Source organism: Nematolebias whitei, chromosome 4 (genome assembly GCF_014905685.2).
Source record: "Nematolebias whitei isolate Nwh7 chromosome 4, NemWhi1, whole genome shotgun sequence".
Classification (NCBI taxonomy): Eukaryota; Metazoa; Chordata; class Actinopteri; order Cyprinodontiformes; family Rivulidae; genus Nematolebias; species Nematolebias whitei.
Window position 1 is genome coordinate 14,871,349 of NC_056501.1, and position 20,911 is coordinate 14,892,259.

Here is a 20,911-nt window from a genome sequence, read left to right on the forward strand (position 1 = left end):
GATCAAGGCTGAGTTTACGGTCCAGTCTCGGTCAATACGAGATAAATGGCTGAAACGTTTTTCTTGATTTCGGTTGTCGCTGATAAAACCGAAGGAGGCTGAGCTCAGTGGGAGGTTGAGAATGCTTTAGCAGTGCAAGTACATTTTAGCAGCACATGAATCAGGTAAACTGCCGCATATTTTTTAACAGAAAAGCACTTTGTAATTGCTCTAACTCATATTTTACCTCATTGCTGTAAATCATTTACATTATTTTGAAGGTGTTGTGTTTAATACACCTTTAACCTTTCCACGCAATGCAATAATTACTTTTCAATTTAAAGTGACAGCTTATTTTGCAGTAGGATTTGTGATAAGGTATGAACAGTTAATGTCTTACCTGTTGTAGATAGATCTTTAAGGAAGTTTTGTTTAGATAAATACTTTAATTCTGACTAGACTTATGAGCAACAGTTAGTCTGAGTGAGGCCAAGACCAAAGTGGATTGCTGTAGTCTTAAAACAATGCTTGCCTTTCAATAAGTTTATAGCATTTCATCCATCCATTATCTTTACCTGCTTCTTCCTTTTCAGCTCACGGGGGTCACTGGTGCCCATATCCAGCTGTCACTGTGTGAGAGGCAGGGACACCCTGGACAGGTCACAAGTCCTTCACAAGGCTTATAGCATTTCATGCAAATCCAGTTTCATGACTTTTAGGTTGCTGTCCATTTCACATTGTATTATTTACTGAGAATTCTGTGGGTAACTTCAAGCTTAAATGGAAGGTGTAGCAGCTAGCTGTAGCACTTTGGGTGTAGCCTGGGGTTAATTCAGCTTGAATATTGTCACTTTTCTGTTAACCAGATTACACACAACCGAGGGCGGTGTAAAAGTTAATAGAAAATTATTCACTCTTGAGTTGGGCAGTGGTTCTGAAATATTCACAGTCTAGTTAAAATGTGCAAATAATAAAGAAATAATGCTACTGCCACAAACATTTCTTTTCTTTTCTTATTTTTTACACCAGTACCTGGTAGTAGTGGCACCCCGATTTGTTTCCTAATGGTGCTTTTTTTTTAGTGAGAGTGCCGTTTTCAACAAAACACCTCTGGACATTAGAAAAAAACAATTATTGATTAATTTTGAAGAGTGTTTTTTTTTTTTTTTTTTTTTTTTTTTTTGCTTTAAATGCATTAATTTACAAATTGCCATTAATTTCTTGAGGGTGGAATTGTTGTAAAATGACAGCAACCACTTTGGCCTTGATTCTTCTTGGACTTGTATTAATTTATCAGTCCAGAAAGAATTAAACTCGGGGTTTTTTTTTGGTATTATTTGTTTAAAACCGAGGCTGTTCTATAAGCTGTCTACAGCATATCATATTCATATGATATTCATATCATATACAGTTATCATAGCATATTCATATCTTTTCCACAGAACCCCACTTCTATAACAAAATTAACTTTACAGCTAAGTTGTTTTTGTTTAACTAGAACCTAGTAAATGTCTAAGGGATCTTTTTTTTTTTTAATTACTTTATTTTACCAGGAAGAAATCCATTGAGATCATTAATCTCTTTTGCAAGGATGTCCTGGATGTCCATTTATAAATAAATGAGGAGGATTACAGGAAATTTATTGCCAAGTTTATCCAATTTTGCATGAACTTATTTAAACAGAGCTAGATTAGAGTTGCATTCAGGCCCAAAACATCTGACCCGAACCGGCCCCAGCCCATAGCCACCAATGAATTAACAGTAATTACAGATCCAAATCCGATACACCCCCCACCCCCCCAACATTTTTAATTAAGCTTTGACTGCTTATATACTTAACAGTCGGCGGACAACAGAAATTCAGATCTGAGGGGGTGTTTGTCCTTTCAATCCCTGCTTCTGCCTGCATTCTGCATTATTCAGACACGGACCCTGCTCTGACATTTCGGATATTTTGGGACCTCTCACCTGTTTGGGTCATGGGTCGCACACAACCACTGAGTGCAGCTGAATATTTTTTTAAATTACACCACCACCTTCTAAAGGAAAGAACAAAGATGTCTCATTTGTTTGAATGTCTTTATTTACTTTAAGTGAACTTTTTTTAACCTCTTTCAAAGCCGGTCAGCGCACAGTCAAATGGCCGTGCACTGCTGGTGATTGTATGGCAAGCCATGTTGCCATATAATTGGGTCATCAGCTGCCGCATCCGCTGTTGCAATCAAAAGCCTGACACCGGCCTGGCCCGCACATTATTATGGCCCGGCCCTAATCCAGGTCGGGCCGAGCTCGAAGTTCGTGTTAGAAATGACAGCTCTAAACTAGACTAGAATGCTTTTATCAAATGGTTTGTTGTCAAAAAAGGATAAACTATTTGAAGCTTAACATATATATATTTTTTAATTTAGATCCTGCCCTTGAACACGTTAGAGGTGACAAATTCTTGCTTGAAACCCATCTATACTGAAAGCTTGTGTATTTCCAGATTAATTAGTTGTCATTATTTAAGACACTCGTCCTCAGCTGTGACCTCGAGGATTGTTTGTAGCAGGACAATCAGTAACTCAGACACAAGCTCCCAATCTGCACAACGTAGCCGGTATTTTTTTTTTTTTATGTTCCACTCACTCTTTGGTAAATTAAAACTTTGATTAACGCGGAGCCACTCAAGGATTAGCTTTCATGTCTTTGTTCGGTGTATGCAGCACTTGATGCTGGTGTGTAGATCCTGAGTGAAGGGCACAAACAAGCTTTTCTAATGTTAATTCGATGGGACCAGCAGCGATTCCAATGTTTTATTTTTGTCCGTATCAAAGTTCAAGGCTTTAGGGATCATCAATAAGTGCTGCTGACAGAAACAACGTCTCCTCCTGTCAGATAATTGCTGCGTGGCTGAATGATTTGCCTTTAAATCTCTTCAAGGGCGCACACGATCGCATACTGAAAGACGAGCACCGTATTGATGTGTGGCACAAATCCCTGCTTGTTTGTCACATGCACCCTTCTTCAAACTGAATACAATGAAACTTAGATGATCATTTGAGGTAAAGTCTGCTTTTCAACATTATCTGCACAATCAGAAACTTGAGTGATGAGTTCTTTGAGATGCTGCCAGATAAATTTACTTGTGAGCACAGACGGGCTTCCCCCACATGTTTCTGCTCTCAGGTGGGCTTTGCCGTGCGAACATTATCGCCCTCCGAAGGAAAGCAAAGGCGGGCGATAATGGTTTAGCCTATGTCTGTATGTTTGTTTGTTAGCAAAATATTTTACGAACCACCAGACATATTTTAATTAAGCTTTCAGGAAAGAATTAAAAAGAATTAACTTATGAAGTCGATCAATTTCAAGATGTCAGTCACAGCTAACCAACGTTAGCTAACACAAAAATGTCTCTTAGTTGATTTTACAGCTACTGAGCTGAAATTTTGTGGTAGTGGCTGAGAATCCCTAACAACACGGACTCTGAGGGTGAGATTGTGCAAAATGTTATTTTGAGAGTTTGACAAAAGTTGAACAAAAATCAAAGTTCATGCTCAATAATCCAGGTAGAAAATCCAACAAAGTTCAATCAGGTCACCTGGTTAGATTATTTTTTTGTTGAGACGTTTCGTCCTTCATCCAAAGTACTTCATCAGTCCGAGGAGCCACAACAGAGTCCCACAAGCTGCGCTCCCACATTGTGGAACAACCAGTTTGCTGGTGACAAGATGGTTTCTGGGGCCCGCCCTCTCCCCCGTTGACTCCTCTGAGGCAGCCATAGCCAAAGTGGTTCAAAACGTCAAAGTTCATGCTCAGTAATCCAGGTAGAAAATAGAACTGATGAAGTCCTTTGGATGAAGGACGAAATGTCTCAACAAAAATAGAAACTGTCCAGATGATTTGACTGAACTTTGTTGGGCGGAACAAAAAATGATTTTTTTAATCTACAACTCCTGCATGAAGGGCAGCATATTGGCTCAGATGGTAGAGGTGTTGCCTCTCAGCAAGAAGGTCGCTGGTTCAAATCCCGGCCTGGCAACTTTCTGGGTGGAGTTTGCATGTTCTTTTCGTGCATTTATGAGTTTTCTCTGGGTTCTCCAGTTTCCACCCACAGACCAAAAACATGCATGTTAGGCTGACTGGTAACTCTAAATTGTCTCTAGGTGTGAGTGACAGAGTGAATGGTTGTTTGTCTCGTTTGTCTGCGTGTCCCTGCGATGGACTTGCGACCTGTCCAGGGTGTCCCCCACCTCTCGCACAGTGACTGCTGGACATGGGCATCAATGGTCCTCATGACCCAAAAAGAAAGAAGCAGGTAAAGATAATGGATGGATGGAACTCTGGCATGAAGACGCTGTGATATGCATTTATCATTTATGAAACTGACAATTTAATTATTTAATTTTTTTTACCCTGTATTTGTGTTGTCCTGCGTCTGCATGCTGTTTCATTGATCTGCTTGGTGCTGTAAATAACAAAGTACAGATTCTTCTTTCAGCCATAGGGCGGCCATGTTTTCTGATAAGAATCTGTGTGACCATCAGATTAAAATGCCTGTTGTTCAGGTTGTTATGTTTGTCAGATGATTGTTATTCTGACAATGTGCACCTCTGGTTTGAGTTTTAATTTTTGTAAGACTCACAGTTTCTATGCTGTGTCACTTTCTCCTTATTGAGAAGGTTAAAAGAGTTGCTTTACTGTAATAATACCCAGTGATGGGACAACTGCAGAAGTCCTAAGATGTATTTTTAGTCTGAAAGTTTCACCTCGGAAGGTTTTTTAATTGACAGGTCATACACCGTGTGCATGTGTGTCCATGTGAGTGTGTTCAGGTGGGTTTTGTACAAGCAGAAAACATCTGACAGGCAGATGTGTTTATATTGAAGCATCATATAAAACTTCTGCCTTTGCAGGAAATATCTGCAGACAACAAGCTTCAGTTTTCTTTATTTATTTTTTTACTTTATAAATTGGAATTAAAGAATTAATGATGTGTGTAAGTTGTTTTTTTTTTTAAGACGTGCAACCTGGCAACCCTAAATTATTCTTTCGTGTGTTGATAAATTAATTTGTTACAGATGATGAATCTTGTCACAGATGCTGTCAGCAGTCTCTGCTAACACAGATGTGCAGCTTATTGTCAAACCACATCACTGTTTTCCTGCTTTGCATTGTCTCCAGTTTTCTGTGCTGTCATTTTGTGTCAGAGCAACTTGCCCTGACAGGGAGAAGTATGTTGCTCAAACTTCTGCTTGCGCTGGCGCAGCAAGAAATCAGCTTTTCAATTACCAGAGCTAAAAAAAAAATAATAAAAACACCCCCAAAAAAACACAAACAACTAGGAGAAAGAAGGCGACTGACTTTGGTTGGAAAAAACATTATTTTCAACCTGAAATCTGAAAAATATTTAGATATTGGGTAAAATGTAATAAAAACAGAATGCAACGATTTGCAAATTTCATAAATTAACATATCCTATGTTTAAACTAACAAATTGTACTTTGTTGTTCAGTGGTAATTTAAATATTTTTAGCAATAACACATGGCAAAAGTCGGGATGGAAGCAAAAGGCTGTAAAAGTAAGAAATAAAGTAAAAATACGAAACAGCCTGTTAACAAATTCTGTTAATTAGCAACAGGTCAGTAAGAAGACTGGATAAATGGAGACGCTGAATCTCTCAGAAGTAAAGATGGGCAGAGTTTCACCAGTCTGCGCAAAACTGTCTAAAAATAGTGGAACAATTTCAGAATAATGTTCAACAAAAAAAAAAAAAAAAAATGGGAAATTGAATACACCATCACCTACCATCAAAAGATTTCAAGAATCTGGAAAACATCTCTGAGCTCCAGGACAAGACTGGATGTTAATATTGTAAGTTTGTGATTTTTTTTTTTTTTTTTAGTTTTCTCAAGCACTGCATTAAAAACAGGTCGGATTCTGTTCGGTCCATCACTGCATAGACTCAGGAACACTTCCACATATCATTGTCCGTAAACACAGTCACAAATACTGCTTAAAGCTCTATCATGCAAAGCTGAAGCCTTATGTGACGACCTCTCAGAAACACTGCCATCTTCTCTGAAACAAAGTTGATTTAAAAATAAATTGAGGCAAAGTGGAAAACTCTTCTTGTGGTTAATGTTTCTTTTTGGAAATCACAAATGCCACGTCCTCTGTAGTAAAGAGATGTACCATCCATTCTGTTATCTGGCTATAGCCTGCCTCTCTGATGGCATGGAGCTACATTAGTGCCTCTGGTATGGGCAGCTTACACTGACTTCGAAACAAGCAGATGGATGGATGGATGGATGGATGGATGGATGGATGGATGGATGGATGGATGGCAAAGACCCAAGGCTGTTGAACAGCTACAATCCTTCACCAAACTAAAGTGGGACAACTCCAAACCCCCCAGCAGCTGATCTCCTCATTCTTAGATGTTTACTGGCTGTTCTTGAAAGAAGAGGGGATGCTTCTCACTGGGAAACATGGTTTTGTCTCATCTTTTTTTAGATGTGTTGCTGCTTTTAAGTTTAAAATGACCTTGTGAAAGAAAATGCTACAATTTCTCCTTTCAAACATTTGATGTTTTACTATGATCCATTGTGAACAGTATAACATTTAATTAGTCTTTCAGATTATTCCCCTTTTTTAAAATGAAACCTGAACAGATGGATCTTGTGGTTATTTTACCAACTGAAACAAAATCCAGGCATCTGAGTCATTGTTCCGTAATTCACCATTTATCTGTTTGCATCCACCAGCCAGGCTCAAAAAGCCTCGTCATCACAATGAACCATATTATCTGTCAGGTGCTGCTCCTGGTGTGAGGCTCTGACTCTCAGGGCTCTTCTTGCTGCTCCGTTTGGTGCTTCCTCTCATCTCTGCTGAGTGTCACACTCATCATGTCACCACCCACTGTCACGGGCAACCTCATCACCAGCCGACTGAAGGAGCAGCAGCACATCAAAGTTTGTTCTGAGACCTCTGATGCTTTACCTCAAGCACGGTTTTAGATTTGTTCTACGTTTTGGCACCTGTCTCTCTGCCGAGTCATGTTGTTTTATATATGACTTAATTCTGTGCTATTACCTGTTCAGCATTGAAACTATAGACTCATCTTCAATGCATAATGAGGTCTAACAGATATTATGAGATCTTGCAAGTAACAAGTGAGATTGTGGAAGATTTAACAAAAATGGCCATGATCTTACTCTGATATGCGTTGCTTTAAGGAACCTGAGGTCTTATTGTGTGAATGCTTATGAAGCGTTCACACTATTGTGATCCATTTTTCTTCCATACGCTTTTCGGTGCGATTCTTGTCCTGCAGTTTTCAAGCGATTTCAACAAATCATAAATCAAAACGTTCAGCTCTTTCAGGACAATCCTGCCATGACTTTTGGTATTGGTGCAACTTTAGCTTTTTGAAATATTTAGCCTTTTCTGCCATTTTTTTTTCCTTATAGGAAATGAATCGAGCTCATTTTGCATCCTTCAAATCTTTAGATCCGTTTTTTACTTCTTTCATATTTTGTTCTTGTTCAGCTTTTGTCAGCTCCTTGTGCATATTTAAACTTTTTTCAGCTACTATCTGTGACGATTGTCTGTCCTGTCTGTTCTCTGTGTTTCCTGTATGTCTGTTTTTCCTCGTCCTCATGTGCACAGCTGATCCAAATTCCAATCACCCCAGGTTTTTCTCCTCTCACCTCGTTAGTGTCAGTATTTAATCTACGTGTTTTTATTCCTTTGGTATCTGGGGATTATCATGCCCTTCTCACAGTGTCCATCCATTGGTCTGCTCTCCACTTTTAGATAATGTAAGTTTTGCTGCCCCGTCAGTATTTTAATTTTTTTGTAAACTAATCATTATTTTTACTCTGGAGCTCTCCTGCCTCTGCCTGCACATGGACACGACATTTTAAACACCAGATCATGTCACTATCAGCTAATTTTAGCTGTTTTTTTTTTTTTCAGCTGTTTTGTGCTCCTTTCAGATTATTTCTGTTAACTACATTTTTGTGCTTCTTCTAACTTCTTTCTGCTAATTTAAGCTTTTTTTCTGCACGTTTCAGATTTTACTGCTATTTCAGCTACTATTTAGCAGTTTTATGCTAATTTTAGCCTTTTCAGCTAATTCCACTTTTTTTTTGGCTCATTTCAGCTCTTTCCAGTTCTTTCAGGTAGTTTAATCTTCTTTTTGCCTTTTCAAATACTTTTCAACTTTTTTTTGTGCTAATTTCAGCTTTTATTTAGCTAATTTCCGTTTTGTGCTAATTTGTTTTATTTAAACCTAATTCAACAATTGTGTTCTTTCTTCTGCTCATTTAGGCTTGTTCTTCCATTTCAGCTACAATTCAGCATGTTTTAGCCAATTTCAGCTGTTTTTCTAATTCTTAAGCAATAAGCATTCACAGTGTATTTTCGCAGGAAATGTAGTTTCTCTTGTTTCAATCTGTTGTGCTTATTTTTCTGAAGATGTTAAAAATAAACATTCAACCATAGATGTATTTTTCTTTATAAACCTACTGTAACTCTGATTTTTTTTTTTTTTGCATGATTTTACTGTATTTTTCCAAATACTGCATGCAAATTGGATTCAGCCCACACTTCATGATGTAAAAATGTCAATATAATTTTTATGCATTTTTTTTTTTTTTTTTGTTGTGCCTCTACCACTTATTTCTTTAAAGTTATTTTCTGTTTAAAACCATTAATTACAAACTGCAGGGACAACTTACCAACACACAAGCCCAGACGATTTCTAGTATTTGCATTTGAACATCACCCATTTTCCTCTGCCCCATTTTCATTTCTATAATCTCCATCGCCTTTATTTTTTTCCGAGCGTCTGGTTGCACTAGGACTTTTCCAACAAAGCAATGAGGGAAACTGACTCCCAGTTTTCTATAGAGAATTAAAGCTTTTTAAGAAATGTGAATTATTGATCCTAAGTGGATTTACAGTGATGTCGCTGTGTGAGTCTTAGTTCTAGTCTGGGAGCGTGTTTACTTTGTGCGTATTAGAGGGTATGTCTTTGAGGGTGGTATGGATGTGTTGGCATGGATAATGTAGAAGGACTTAAAGTGTCTGTTGCAGCGTTTGTCCTGTTTCGTGTGAAAAGCGAAAAGAAATCAGAATTTATCGTAATTGAGAGGATGCATCAAGAGGGAGTCAAATTAATGCCATCAACATGGTTAAACCAAGTCAATGAAGCCATTTCATTCCCCCATCTTCTCTCCATTCCATGCATAATGTATCTTAATCTGATCTGAAGGCTCCTCTCTTAATGTTCCTCCAGCCAAAGATGAAGTCTCTGAGTGTGAAATTTAGCTGGAATTAAAGTTTTAACATGACAGCTGGCACAGGGAATCCATGGCTTAGCTCCTCTTGGAGTAGTAAAGCAGCTGAAGAAAAAAGAGGGCAAAGAATGGAGAGTTTGAGAGGATGAAAAGAGGGGGAGGGAAGTGAGGATGTAAGGTTGAGGAGGGGAAGACGGTACGTTAGGGAGACGGCAGGTTCTCTTTACGACTGTTGCTCTGGGAATCTTATCTCACGCCCCAGCTCTCCATCGTCACACACTTTTGCTTGTTTACTCGTAGCAGCTGGTGTTTGTTGGCACACGGTTTGGGGCTTTCTGTTCAGCTCTACTTTCTGGGCGTTATCAGACATGTCGGGCCTCTAGTTCTGGTGTTGTTAAAAGGCTCTGAAACACTGTCCCCACCATGGTTCACAACACCACTGATTCAAACCAATAATGGAGTTTTTTTTTTTTTGTTATTGCTGGAATTGTAATCTCTTTATACAGTAAGAGGATTGAGAGTGCTGGCTTTGCCTAAATAAATTACTTGGAAGAGAGAGAATATTCCTGGTAGTAAGTCTTCCACCTGCAGTGTGTTTTTGCACAGAACAAAGATTAGTGGAGGAGAATGGAGAAGGTTGACATTGTGACATCGAGGGACGCTCCTGCAATCTGTTTAGTGCTAAAGCACAAAGTTATAGTCTGTCTTTTCTTAAACAAGGAGCTTCTCATCAGTAATTTGCATGGCAAGCACTAATGGACTAAAGAACGGGGCTCTCAGCTACCTATGGCACTTCTTCGCATTGGAGCCAGATGACCAGCTCTCCCAGTGGATTTAGTTTCTGTTTTGCTCTGAGCTCTGAGCGCAGGCTCTCAGCCTTATGAGTGTCCCTGCATGTGGATCACTTCTGGTGTGGATCACTGCAGACTATATACTAGATGTTGTGACTGCTATAAGTAACCGATGTATCACTTTTTTTCTTTGTGCGGAGCAAAGAGGTGAGTTGGGAATGCCCTCTTGTCCATCGTGTAAGCTGAATAACTTGAAAAGTGAGAGAGGGACCGTTATCTGTTCGGTCTGTGGCTGCATCTCAGCATGAGAAAGGTCACTACTGAAAACTGGGTTGCCAGGTCAAAACTCAACGGCTGCTCCCATATACAGTATAAATGTAAACATTGTGAGCTGGATAACTTGACAAATTTCATTCAAATCTTTTAAACAGATTAGTCCCATTGAGCCTTTAGGACTCATTTACAAGACATACCTGGATTTTAACAAAGGGTGATGACAACAGTCGACAACAACAGACATTCACATATGAGCCATACAATTTTTATGTATTTATTTATTTTAACAATTGGAAACAAAATGATAATTAAAAGAGGAAAACAGCTAGATTACAAGGTGGTGTAGATTACTAAAAACAGGAACGGGTCTCCATTGTTTCTTGTCAGGAACTTGGCAGATAGTGTGTGTGTGTGTGTGTGTGTGTGTGTGTGTTCATGTGTATAAACTGGCCACCTTGATGACTTAAAGAAGCTATGTGTTCTAGTTTTTGTATTGTTTTAAAGTATAGTTTCCTCAAATGATTGGGGTGGCTGAAAGTTAACCCATGGTGGCCTTGGCCACCTGTGGGTCTGCCATTGCACCTGTTGATGTATATTACTCCCTCCACTCTCCAGGATCCGTTATTCGGTAACCTTTTTAAGCCTGAAGCCTGAAGCGATGTTAGAGGGTTATTGTTCATTAGCAGCAGGTCCAAGTGCAATAACTTACATATGACGTCAGAGTTTGACTAGAGAGGCTGGTGGGGAAAACAAGTTTTAGTGATGAGTTAAACAATTTTATAAACTTTCCATTAACTTTTACAAGGATGTTTACAAATAATAATCTTTACAATTTGTATTGCAGTTTAAAATAACTTGGTTGTTGATCATGTAGGCTGAATAGTTTGAGAACTAATGGTCTGGATTGGAGTTTTGATTAAATGAGTTACAAATGATTGATTACAGGACGAGTGAGGTTTTTGCTAAAGTTTGAAACCTGTTTTAATTTGTTCCTGAGCATCACTAAGCCAATCTGGTAAACTGCAGTGTTTCCAGCTTCATGTTTCTTTGTTGCTTGTGCTGTTCTTGTAATAAATCAAAGTACCTTTTAAAGTTTGTACAGCTTGTTTTTCCACCCAGGTTGTCATATTGTTGGTCAGTGATGATGAATCACCTTAATCAATTAACCACAGGAGGATGTTGATTATAGTAATAAAGATTCTGCTGTTTGTTCGTGTTTACACCCTGAACATCTTGGGGAAATAAAGCTATAAATTAGGTCATGTTGGTTGTATTTTAAAGCCCCAAAATTCTACTTTATTTTTTATTCTTACAAACTGAACAGCTTGCTGCAAATCCTCAACTTCACTTACTCACTTCACCCCGTGCTCTTGTCAAGGGCGGATACTTTCCCCCTCCTCTCCCTCCTCCTCCTCTTTGCTTTTGCTCTGTCCTGATTGTGAAACTGCTTCCGAGCCTCTCTCTGCATATCTTCCGAACTGTAATTTTTGCTATGGATCTGGTCAGCTGGTCTCTCAACGCAAATGAAAACATTTTCTCGACGAGAAGACAAGCTTCAGGCGAGCCGACTTGCCCTGATGACATGCACGTAGCTGGATACGTCATGTATTCCTGGGGCATTTGGAAGGTGATGTGTCTATCTCTGCTGTCCATCGAGGATGTTGAAGATGCATATATAATCGCATTTATGATAACAGGTTTCCTGCTTTTTGAAATTGGCTAGTTCCTGGTTTATCAACAAACAAGGAAGTCGTCGGCAGAAAATTTGGCCCTGGTCAGGCTACCTGCCTTATGGAATGGTTTGCTCCGTGCCTCGAGCACCCAGACTCAATTGCTTTGCAAATTAGTATTCGCTGGCAGGATGGATCAGATGTCGGGGAATACTCTGACACGTACCAGCAGTGTGTCCACTTAACTTGGACGTTTGGGAATCGTGAGGACCAGCAAAGACTCGAGGCAGACATGAATCCGTAAAGTTCTGCCTGCTTCCAAAACAAAACAAAACAAATGTTGCTTATCTGAATTTGACTTCCTGGCTGGCCATGACAGGCCACCTTATCTCAATTCACATGGAGGCCCTGTAAATTTGACGCTCTGCCCCTCCCCTCTCATCAAGGAAGTCTGCAGACCTATCAGAAGGACCTGGCTGATTAAACATTGTGTCATCATTTCAGGACTCTTGGATTCTCTTTGGCGTTATCCTAGGTCGACCTCGACACCCCTCGAGAGTTTAGGGATCTCATCAGAGGGAACTGACTGAATGTACCATTCTTATCAAGAACTCTTACAGTGCCTCTGGAGTGTCCTTGACACGATCACCGCTCTTGTCGTCTCCCCTGCGAAATCTCTACGTCACTATGTGCTTATGTGTGGGGTGTTTTTTTCAATATCAGGCTCTCTGTCCTCGACCAAGGAGTGAGAGTTTGATAGGAATTTTTTTTGCCCCCAAATCTTATACGTGTCACTTTCATTACTTTTTGTCTGTCTAAACAGGTCTCATTTGTAAATAAGTCTTCAAAGCTCAATGTGATTTATCTGTGTAAATAAAGGTTGAATGAAATAAGTTCTTCTCATCTAAGTTTAGTTACACGGACATACATCTATATATCTGAGTGCAAAGAATGACATGTTCTGTACTGAAATGCATAAAGAAGATGTTCTAAATTTTATGCATTATTTTTTGTTAGCTTTTATTTATTACGAACATTTACTCAAACTTTTGACTCAAGATCAAGTCATGTGAATATCATTATGTCCAAAACTCTTACAAATTAGGAACCCGTTTCAAGGATACGTTTCACCTCTACCTCATGTTATCTTTTATAATGTTAGATAAAACATTATTTAGACCAAATGCTCAATAGGACATGATTGTTCAAATTCCACAGAGGACTTACTCCTTTTAATCTCTGTATGTCTTAAACCAAACATAAATCCATTAAAAACTCGGTCTTTAGTTTAGGACACTAATACATTTTAAAAGCATTTCCTTTAGGAATGCTGAAAACAGTGGAGGCTTGTTTTTTCAAACCAAGCAAACATAATTTGATGTTCAAAACATCATATTAATGTCGGTTGTTGTTAAAAGAGGTTGTCTCATTAAAGGAGAAAGTTCAATTCAGCCTGTATGACTCATCCTTCTCTACATTATTATTTTTAATTTCAGTCTTACATTTCATTCTTTCTTCCCTCCTCCAGGCATTCATGGAGGATGTCAAGTCTCGCGGGCCCTTCATCTACTCTGTTTTGGAGTCTGCCCAGGCCTTCCTGGCTCAGCATCCCTTCCAGGAGCCGGAGGAGACCCTGACCGATGGAAAAGGTCTGCTCCCTCCACACTGAACCAACTGCTCTGCTAGGCAAAATGTCACACAGATCCCCCCAGTCAAACCCCAGAGTTCATTTGATTAGCCCCCTCACAGGTGAAATATTCCATTAGTTGCTATTAGTGGTAACTGGTCCTCCGGTGTCTTGCTGAGTTATGGAAAAGTGTCTGGGTCGGGACCAATTAGCTCCAGTTTACCATCTCTACAGTCCCGTCTGCTGAGATCAATAATACAGCAGGCCCGACTGTCGCTCCAAGCTTCTTCTGTGTCTTGGTCTTACAGTAATCTGTCTTACTGTTTTCAGCTTCTAACTCTGTGCCTCGTTTATATTTCCCCTGGTTTATTTAACCGCCGCCTTCTGCAGAGGTATCTCCACATCGTCGGATTCTGACCGTGAGTCGGTCTGTTTGGAAGCAGGCGAATGTGGCCAGCGACCTCTGGGAAAAACTGACAGCTCGCTGTGTGGACCGCCACAGGTCAGACATACATTTATAAACACACCCCAGACTTCAATTAAGTAAAATAAACTTCATAACTTTTAAAACATTGTGTCACATTAATTTAATGTGTTTTACATAATAGATCAATCATAATCAAATAGCCTAATTGGCCTTAATGGTCGTGGGAATTAAATTAGGATAAAGACGGTGTCAAGCTTAAGTAAGATATGCGATATTTGACCATCCTACTAATTTATTTTCTAGTTTTAGAACATTTGATGAGAATGTCAAAAGGTGGAGTTTGTCTGGCAGCACCTCCTCATTATTCTTTCTGTAGCGCGATAAGTTTTCTGTTTGAAAAAAGGAAAAAGGGTTAAAGACGGACGACTCAAGCTGTTCAGAACAAAAGCCAATAAAAAATATATATTTTACAATTTAAAAAAACATCAAAACTTAATAAATTTATGGTGGTTTAGTGAACATTGTATGATGGAACTTTACACCTCATCACTTTGCCACGAGAGATTCACACAAAGTGACGTTCTTCAGTGGAAATACAATAACTGTCTGGGAGAACGGCAGTAATTCAGGCAATAATCGTCATTTAATCAGCAAGAAACTGAGAAGTTATTGATTTAAATGTTTCATGTCTTGATAATAAAAACGACTACAAAATGCAGGAGGCTTTTCTGTATCACAAGCATCATTACTGATATTACTGTATTTTTCAGACTATGGTGCACTTAAAATCCTTTAATTTTCTCAAAAATCGACAGTGAGATTTATAATCTGTTGCACCTTATGTATTAATTCTGGTTGTGCTTACTGACCTCGATCTGAATTTATGTGGTACACGGTGCTCAAAAAAACACAAAGTGTTCCTGTGGTGGTTTTGTTTTGCTTATTAATGCACCATATAATCCGGTGCACTTTATAGTCTGAAAAATACGGTATTCTTGTGGTGTTTATCTGCTGTATTGTATGCAAATTTGGTCATTTCCTATTCCTAATTTTAATTCAAGTTGGGCCCAGGAAGGTAAAATACACAAGAGAAACTGAAAAAAATATATACAGGAAAACAGAAAATACACAGAAAAAAAATAATCCAAGGGATAATCCACAGAAAGCAGAATTTGAACATTGTATTGATGCCAGATTTAAGAGCAAATTAATGAAAAATCGAGAAATTCTTGAGCAAACTTTACCTCAAATAAGCTGCGTTTTCCCTTGAAAGTTTTAATGTTTCATTAAATCCCCCTTTTTAAAAAAAAAAAAAGTTTGTAAAAAATAATTCATTATCCTGTTTTTCCCACACAATCATACCCATAAACCAACAACTGACAGCATTTTTTAATTGACCAAACAACTAAAATATTCAAGTGTAGAAATGTTTTATTTGCCTTAAATGAAGAAAAAAAAACTTAGCATTAAATACAAATAATAGTGTAATCTCCAAGGACAAAACTAGGTTGAATATGTTGTTTTAAAGAAATCCTTCCAAGAGCAGAATGTTTGTGACTCAGCTCTGCAGTGGAGTCTTATTCTTTTCTGTGTTGATCCATTAGACATTTGTGCTGCAATATTTTATCAGTAATACAATTACCATAACCTTATTACAGAATGGTGCAACTGTAATTCATTACAGACACAGTTAGGGAAACACATATATCAAACATTGACGCAGTAAAATTAGATTCCGAGAATCAAAACTTGTGCTTTCAAGGAAAAGATGTTTTACAACACTGCTGAAGTCGTGTCAGGTGACATTTCTTTCCGTTTTGTGCACAATAATAAAACCTGCAAACTCCCTGATCTAAAGAAGGCATATTTACACAGAAGTGTTCAGTACAAGACAGATGCTACATTTTACTACATGCTCACATTAAGTTTTAAACTTTAATGGGTTGTAAAACTAGCCATAGTGAAATGCATTTTTCAATAAAACCTGTAGGCACATGGAGAGGACACTGGAGCGTCTTTTGCAGATCCAGGCGGCCATGGAGGAGCTGGCAGGGGCCCTGGAGCAAGCAGAGGGTGTGAGGGATGCCTGGGAGCCTGTTGGCGACCTCTTCATCGACTCTCTGCAGGACCACATAGATGCTACCAAGGTAGGTGCACAGCAAACACCACTGCAGTTCACGCACGCATTGTGTGAATGTTTCTGAAGCATTCACACTGAGGTCCATTTTTCTTCCACATGTTTTTCAGCATTTTTCTCATTCCACAGTTTTTGTGCTATTTCAAAAAAATCATATATCCAAACGATCAGTTTGTTCAGGAGAAGGGTGCTATGAATTTTGGTATTGGCGCAACATCAGCTTTTTGAAACATTTAGCTTTTTCTGCCACTTTTTTTTTTCTCATAGGAAATGAATTGAGCTCATTTTACATCCTTCAAATCTTTAGATCTGTTTACAACCTTTTACTGCTCCTTTCACATTTGTTCTGGTTCAGCTTCTTTCAGCTTCCTTGTGCCAATTTAAACTTTTCTTCAGCTACTTTCAGATAATTTCAGCTGTTTTTTCAGCTATTTTCTGCTCCTTTTTAGATTATTTCTGTTAATTACTGCAAATTACATTTGTGCTTATTCAAACTTCTTTCTGCTAATTTCAGCTTGTTGTGCTCCTTTCAGCTGATGTCTTCAAGTTTTAGCTTTTTCTTCCATTTCAGCTACTATTTAGTTATTGTATGCTAACTTTAGCCTTTTCAGCTAATTCCACATTATTTGCACTCATTTAAACTTTTCCCAGCCTAATTCAGCAAAAATGTGCTCTCTCCACTTCCTTCTGGTAATTTAAGCTTCTTTCTGCTTTTTTAGTTACAGTACTTTTCAGCTTTTTATTTTGTGCTAATTTCAGCATTTTCTGATCTTTTCCACTTTTTGTGCTCCTGTCTGCTTTTTTAAGCCTAATTGAGCAAACGCGTGTGCTTTATGCTTTCTTCTGCTAATTTAAGCTTGTTCTGTCTCTTAAGCTACCTATTTTAAGCTTTTTTTAATTTCAGCTGTTTTCAGATAAATTCAAGTTTTTGTGCCAGTGCCTGCTACTTTATGCCTAAATGACTTCTTTCTACTAATTTTAGCTTGTTATTCTCCTTTCAGACTATTTCTTAGTTTCAGTTATTTCAGCTACTATTTAGCTGTTTTGTGCTAATTTTAGCTTTTTCAGCTAATTTCACATTTTTTGCATTCATTTCAGTTCCTTCCGCTTCCTCCTTTTAGTTTACGTTTCTTTATGCCTTTTCAGCTATGTTTTCTAATTTCAGCATTTTTTTAGCTTATTTCCCAATTTTTATGCTCATTTCTGCTTATTTAAACCTGATTCAGCAAATACTGTCTGTGTTCTTTCTGTTTTCTTCTGCTAATTGATGTATGTTCTTGCATTTCAGCTTCATTTCAGAATGTTTTTAGCTAATTTCAGCTGTTTTTTTAGCAAGTTCTTTTGCAATAAGCATTCACACTGCATTTTCACAGGAAATGCAATTTCTCTAGTTTGTTTTTGTGTTGATCTCTTCTGCACACGCTCATATGTGCTGACATATCTGGTTACAAATCGGGTTTTTTTAGAGGAAATTAATTGTTTCCTTGGGGGTAATTTTTCCCTGGAAAAAAAAGCACTCCCTTTGACTCTGACATGTTGTAAACAAACATCAAAACTTGTTTTTTTGTCACAAACCCACAGAAATGATGTGCTGCTCCTAAATAAGTGAGACTTTTATTGGGTAGTGCTATTTTAAAGTGTTTGTGTGGTGACGCTCCTGTCAGAGCTACGAGCTGACAGATGGTGATGAGGACGTGCCGATTCAACATGACACGGTGGAGACGGAGGAGGTTAGGCTCCTCAGCTGAATGGATGTTGTTACACAAATGGCAGGTCGTTGGTTTAGTCATTATTGAGTGCCGAGCGCGGCTACCGCTGCCTGTAATTGTGTGGCACTATTCATTATAATTGAGGGCCCTTCACAGGAACCATGCCACTGTTTGGACTCTTGTCACAGTCGACACATGTTCTGCACGGCCTGCAGGGTGGGCTTGTCACTTAGTCTTGTTTGTACTCCTCATTCTCATGTCCTCCCACACACAGATGCACATACAAAGTGTAAATATAAACCGACTGAAGGAGGTGACATCTTTAAACAATGGCATCTTGACTTAAAACCGTCCAGATGACCTGACTGAACATTGTTGGATTTTTACCTGGATTATTGAGCATGACCTTTGACATCTTGACTTGTTTTGGGCTTCTAAAACTTGATTCAAAAGTATCTTAAAGTCTCTGTGACATCAAATGTTTGTGTTTAAATATAAATGCATTTCTGAAAAGATAACATTATTAACATATTTCAAAAATATATATATTTCTTGCCACTTAGGTGAAGAGTTGTAGAGACGGTCACATGTGCAACAGGAAGTGATGAGAAAGGAGAAGGCCTGCATGGAAACAGAGCATTGCTCCGATAGACTGCTGGCACAGTGGCGCAGTCGGGAGAGCTGCCGCCTCTCAGCAAGAAGGTCGCTGGATCGAATCCCAGCCGGGGGCCGTCCTGGGTGGAGTTTGCATGTTCTCGCCGTGCATGCGTGGGTTTTCTCTGAGTACTATGGTTTCCTCCCACAGACAAAAAACTTGCATGGTAGTCTGAATGGTAACTCTAAATTGTCCCTAGGTTTGAGTGAGAGAGTGAATGGTTGTTTGTCTCTATGTCCCTTTGATGGACTGGAGACCTGTCCAGGATGTCCCCCCGCCTCTCACACAGTGATGGCTGGATATGAGCACCAGTGATGCCCATGTCCTGTAAAGGAAGAAGTGGGTAAAGATAATGGACGGATGGAGTGCTAATCATTAAGGCCAAATTTCATATACACAAATGCATATTTCTAAGGATGAAAAAATTGTGGGCTTCCTGAGCGAGTTAACACAATATTTTCACTCGGTTCATTTTTCAACTAATCAGAAGGCACAAAACGGAGTGGTGGTGCAGAGGTTTGAGAAGGTGGGCCTGTGATTGGAAGATTTCTGGTTCAACTCCCGGTACCGACAACATCAAAATGTGGGTGGGATAGGTGAAGCATCCACACCTGCCTCCACCCCCATTTGCCCCAGTCTGGGCTCTTGAGCAAGACCCTTAACCCCCACCATCTGCTCCTCCGGGTGCCCTAGAAGGCAGGTCTTCTTCGTGCGACTTAGTTCGCTGTGGTGACCCCTAGAAAGGCAGCAGCCGGAAGAAGAAGCAAACAAAGGAGAAAAAGAAGAAGGCACAAAACATTGTAATGAAATATGAAAGTTCATGCTCAATAATCCAGGTAGAAAAATCCATCAAAGTTCAGTCAGGTCCTCTGGACGATTTCTTTTTTTGAACCGCTTCGTCTTTCAAACAAAAGACTTCATCGGTCTGTGGAGCCACAACAAACCCAGTCTTATAAACAGCACCCTCACATACTGGTCAACCAGTTTACTGGTGCTAAGATGTTTCTGGAGTCCGCCCTCTCCCCTGCCGACTCCTCTGAGGCAGCCATGGCCGAAGTGGTTCAAAATGTCAAAAATCATCAGCAGAATATATGTACTTTAATTATAATATGTATAAAGACAGTAAAAGTGTTAAGATTTGTATAGTTTTTTTTGTTTCTTGTAGAGTACATATTACTTTTTTTATTTGGGCAGTAGGTCAATATTAAAAAGGTTTTCTTTGCTGACCATTGGTTTATCTTTAGTTTGACTAATTTTGATGCTAAATTTGGAATGAAAGAACATAGAAGTTAAATGACTGCACGCCTGAGTCCCTATTGTGATTTTTTTTTATTGTCCTCGTTTTATTTTTAAAAATTCTTTATATTCCTTCTTTATTTTCACACATGGAATGGAGATGCTCACACAGACTCATGTTCGTGTTTGTGCTGATGTTCGATGTAATGTTTTTATGCTATTAGTGCTTAGTGTATTTTTAGTTGATGTTTTTCTTAGTTCATATCTTAGATGTTATTACTGTTTTTCTTTTACATTTTATTGTTGGATGTAACTGGGACCCTGTGTACATGATGTCGCTCCACCACATGGACCACATGAGGTGTGAATGACAATAAAGAATCTCTGACTCTGAGATGCTTGTGGTATTTAATATCACCATACACTCTTTGCCTTTGATTTGAACACACAGTTACCACCATGAAAAAAACGTATCTGTACAACAGAGAGAGATAAAAGCTACCAGAGAATGAATTCAATCGATTTTTCTTCTCCAACAGCAGTTTCTCTTGATGTTTTTGGACTGCGCACTCGCTCAGTTTGTCTGTAATTGACATCTATTAAACACTTTTTAAATTATTTTCCACTGCCCTGCCCATCGTTCACTGCTCCTTGCTCTCTTTTGTTGGTCTGGCTCCTGCAGTTGTTCAAGGAGGAGCTCACCCAGGTGAAGGAGGGCATGAAGCAGATCAATGAGCTGGCCCACCAGCTGGCCATCTCTGATGTCCATTTGTCGATGGACAACGCTCGTGCCCTGGAGCACCTCAACAGCAGATGGAAAGTGCTTCAGGTAGAGTTTACAGTTTTCTGCTTCCTATTTGTCTTTTTTTGTTTTTTGTTGTCCCCCGTTGTGGAGTAAAAGGAAAGAACTGGAGGTACCCTCCATCCATCCGGGCATGTTGTGAGTGTGATAGCTTGAAAAATAAGTAAGGTGTCAACTTCCATTTTGGTGTGTGGCAACATCTAGGCGTAAGCAGGATTCCTTTTGAAAACTGGGTTACCGACTGTGTCAAAATCCAAGATGGCCGCTGCCATCTATCTATCTATCTATCTATCTATCTATCTATCTATCTATCTATC

At 39.0% G+C, this 20,911-nt stretch overlaps 1 protein-coding gene across 1 annotated transcript in view; it reads left to right on the forward strand.

Annotated features, from left to right (window-relative positions):
- Positions 1–20,911, forward strand: part of drp2 (dystrophin related protein 2) — a 180,445-nt gene that overhangs the window by 99,093 nt on the left and 60,441 nt on the right. Inside the window, exons 5-8 of the mRNA XM_037675513.1 lie at positions 13,530–13,650; positions 14,019–14,130; positions 16,046–16,202; positions 20,475–20,621. Of these exons, the coding sequence (XP_037531441.1) occupies positions 13,530–13,650; positions 14,019–14,130; positions 16,046–16,202; positions 20,475–20,621 (537 nt within the window). The remainder of the gene's footprint in view (positions 1–13,529; positions 13,651–14,018; positions 14,131–16,045; positions 16,203–20,474; positions 20,622–20,911) is intronic.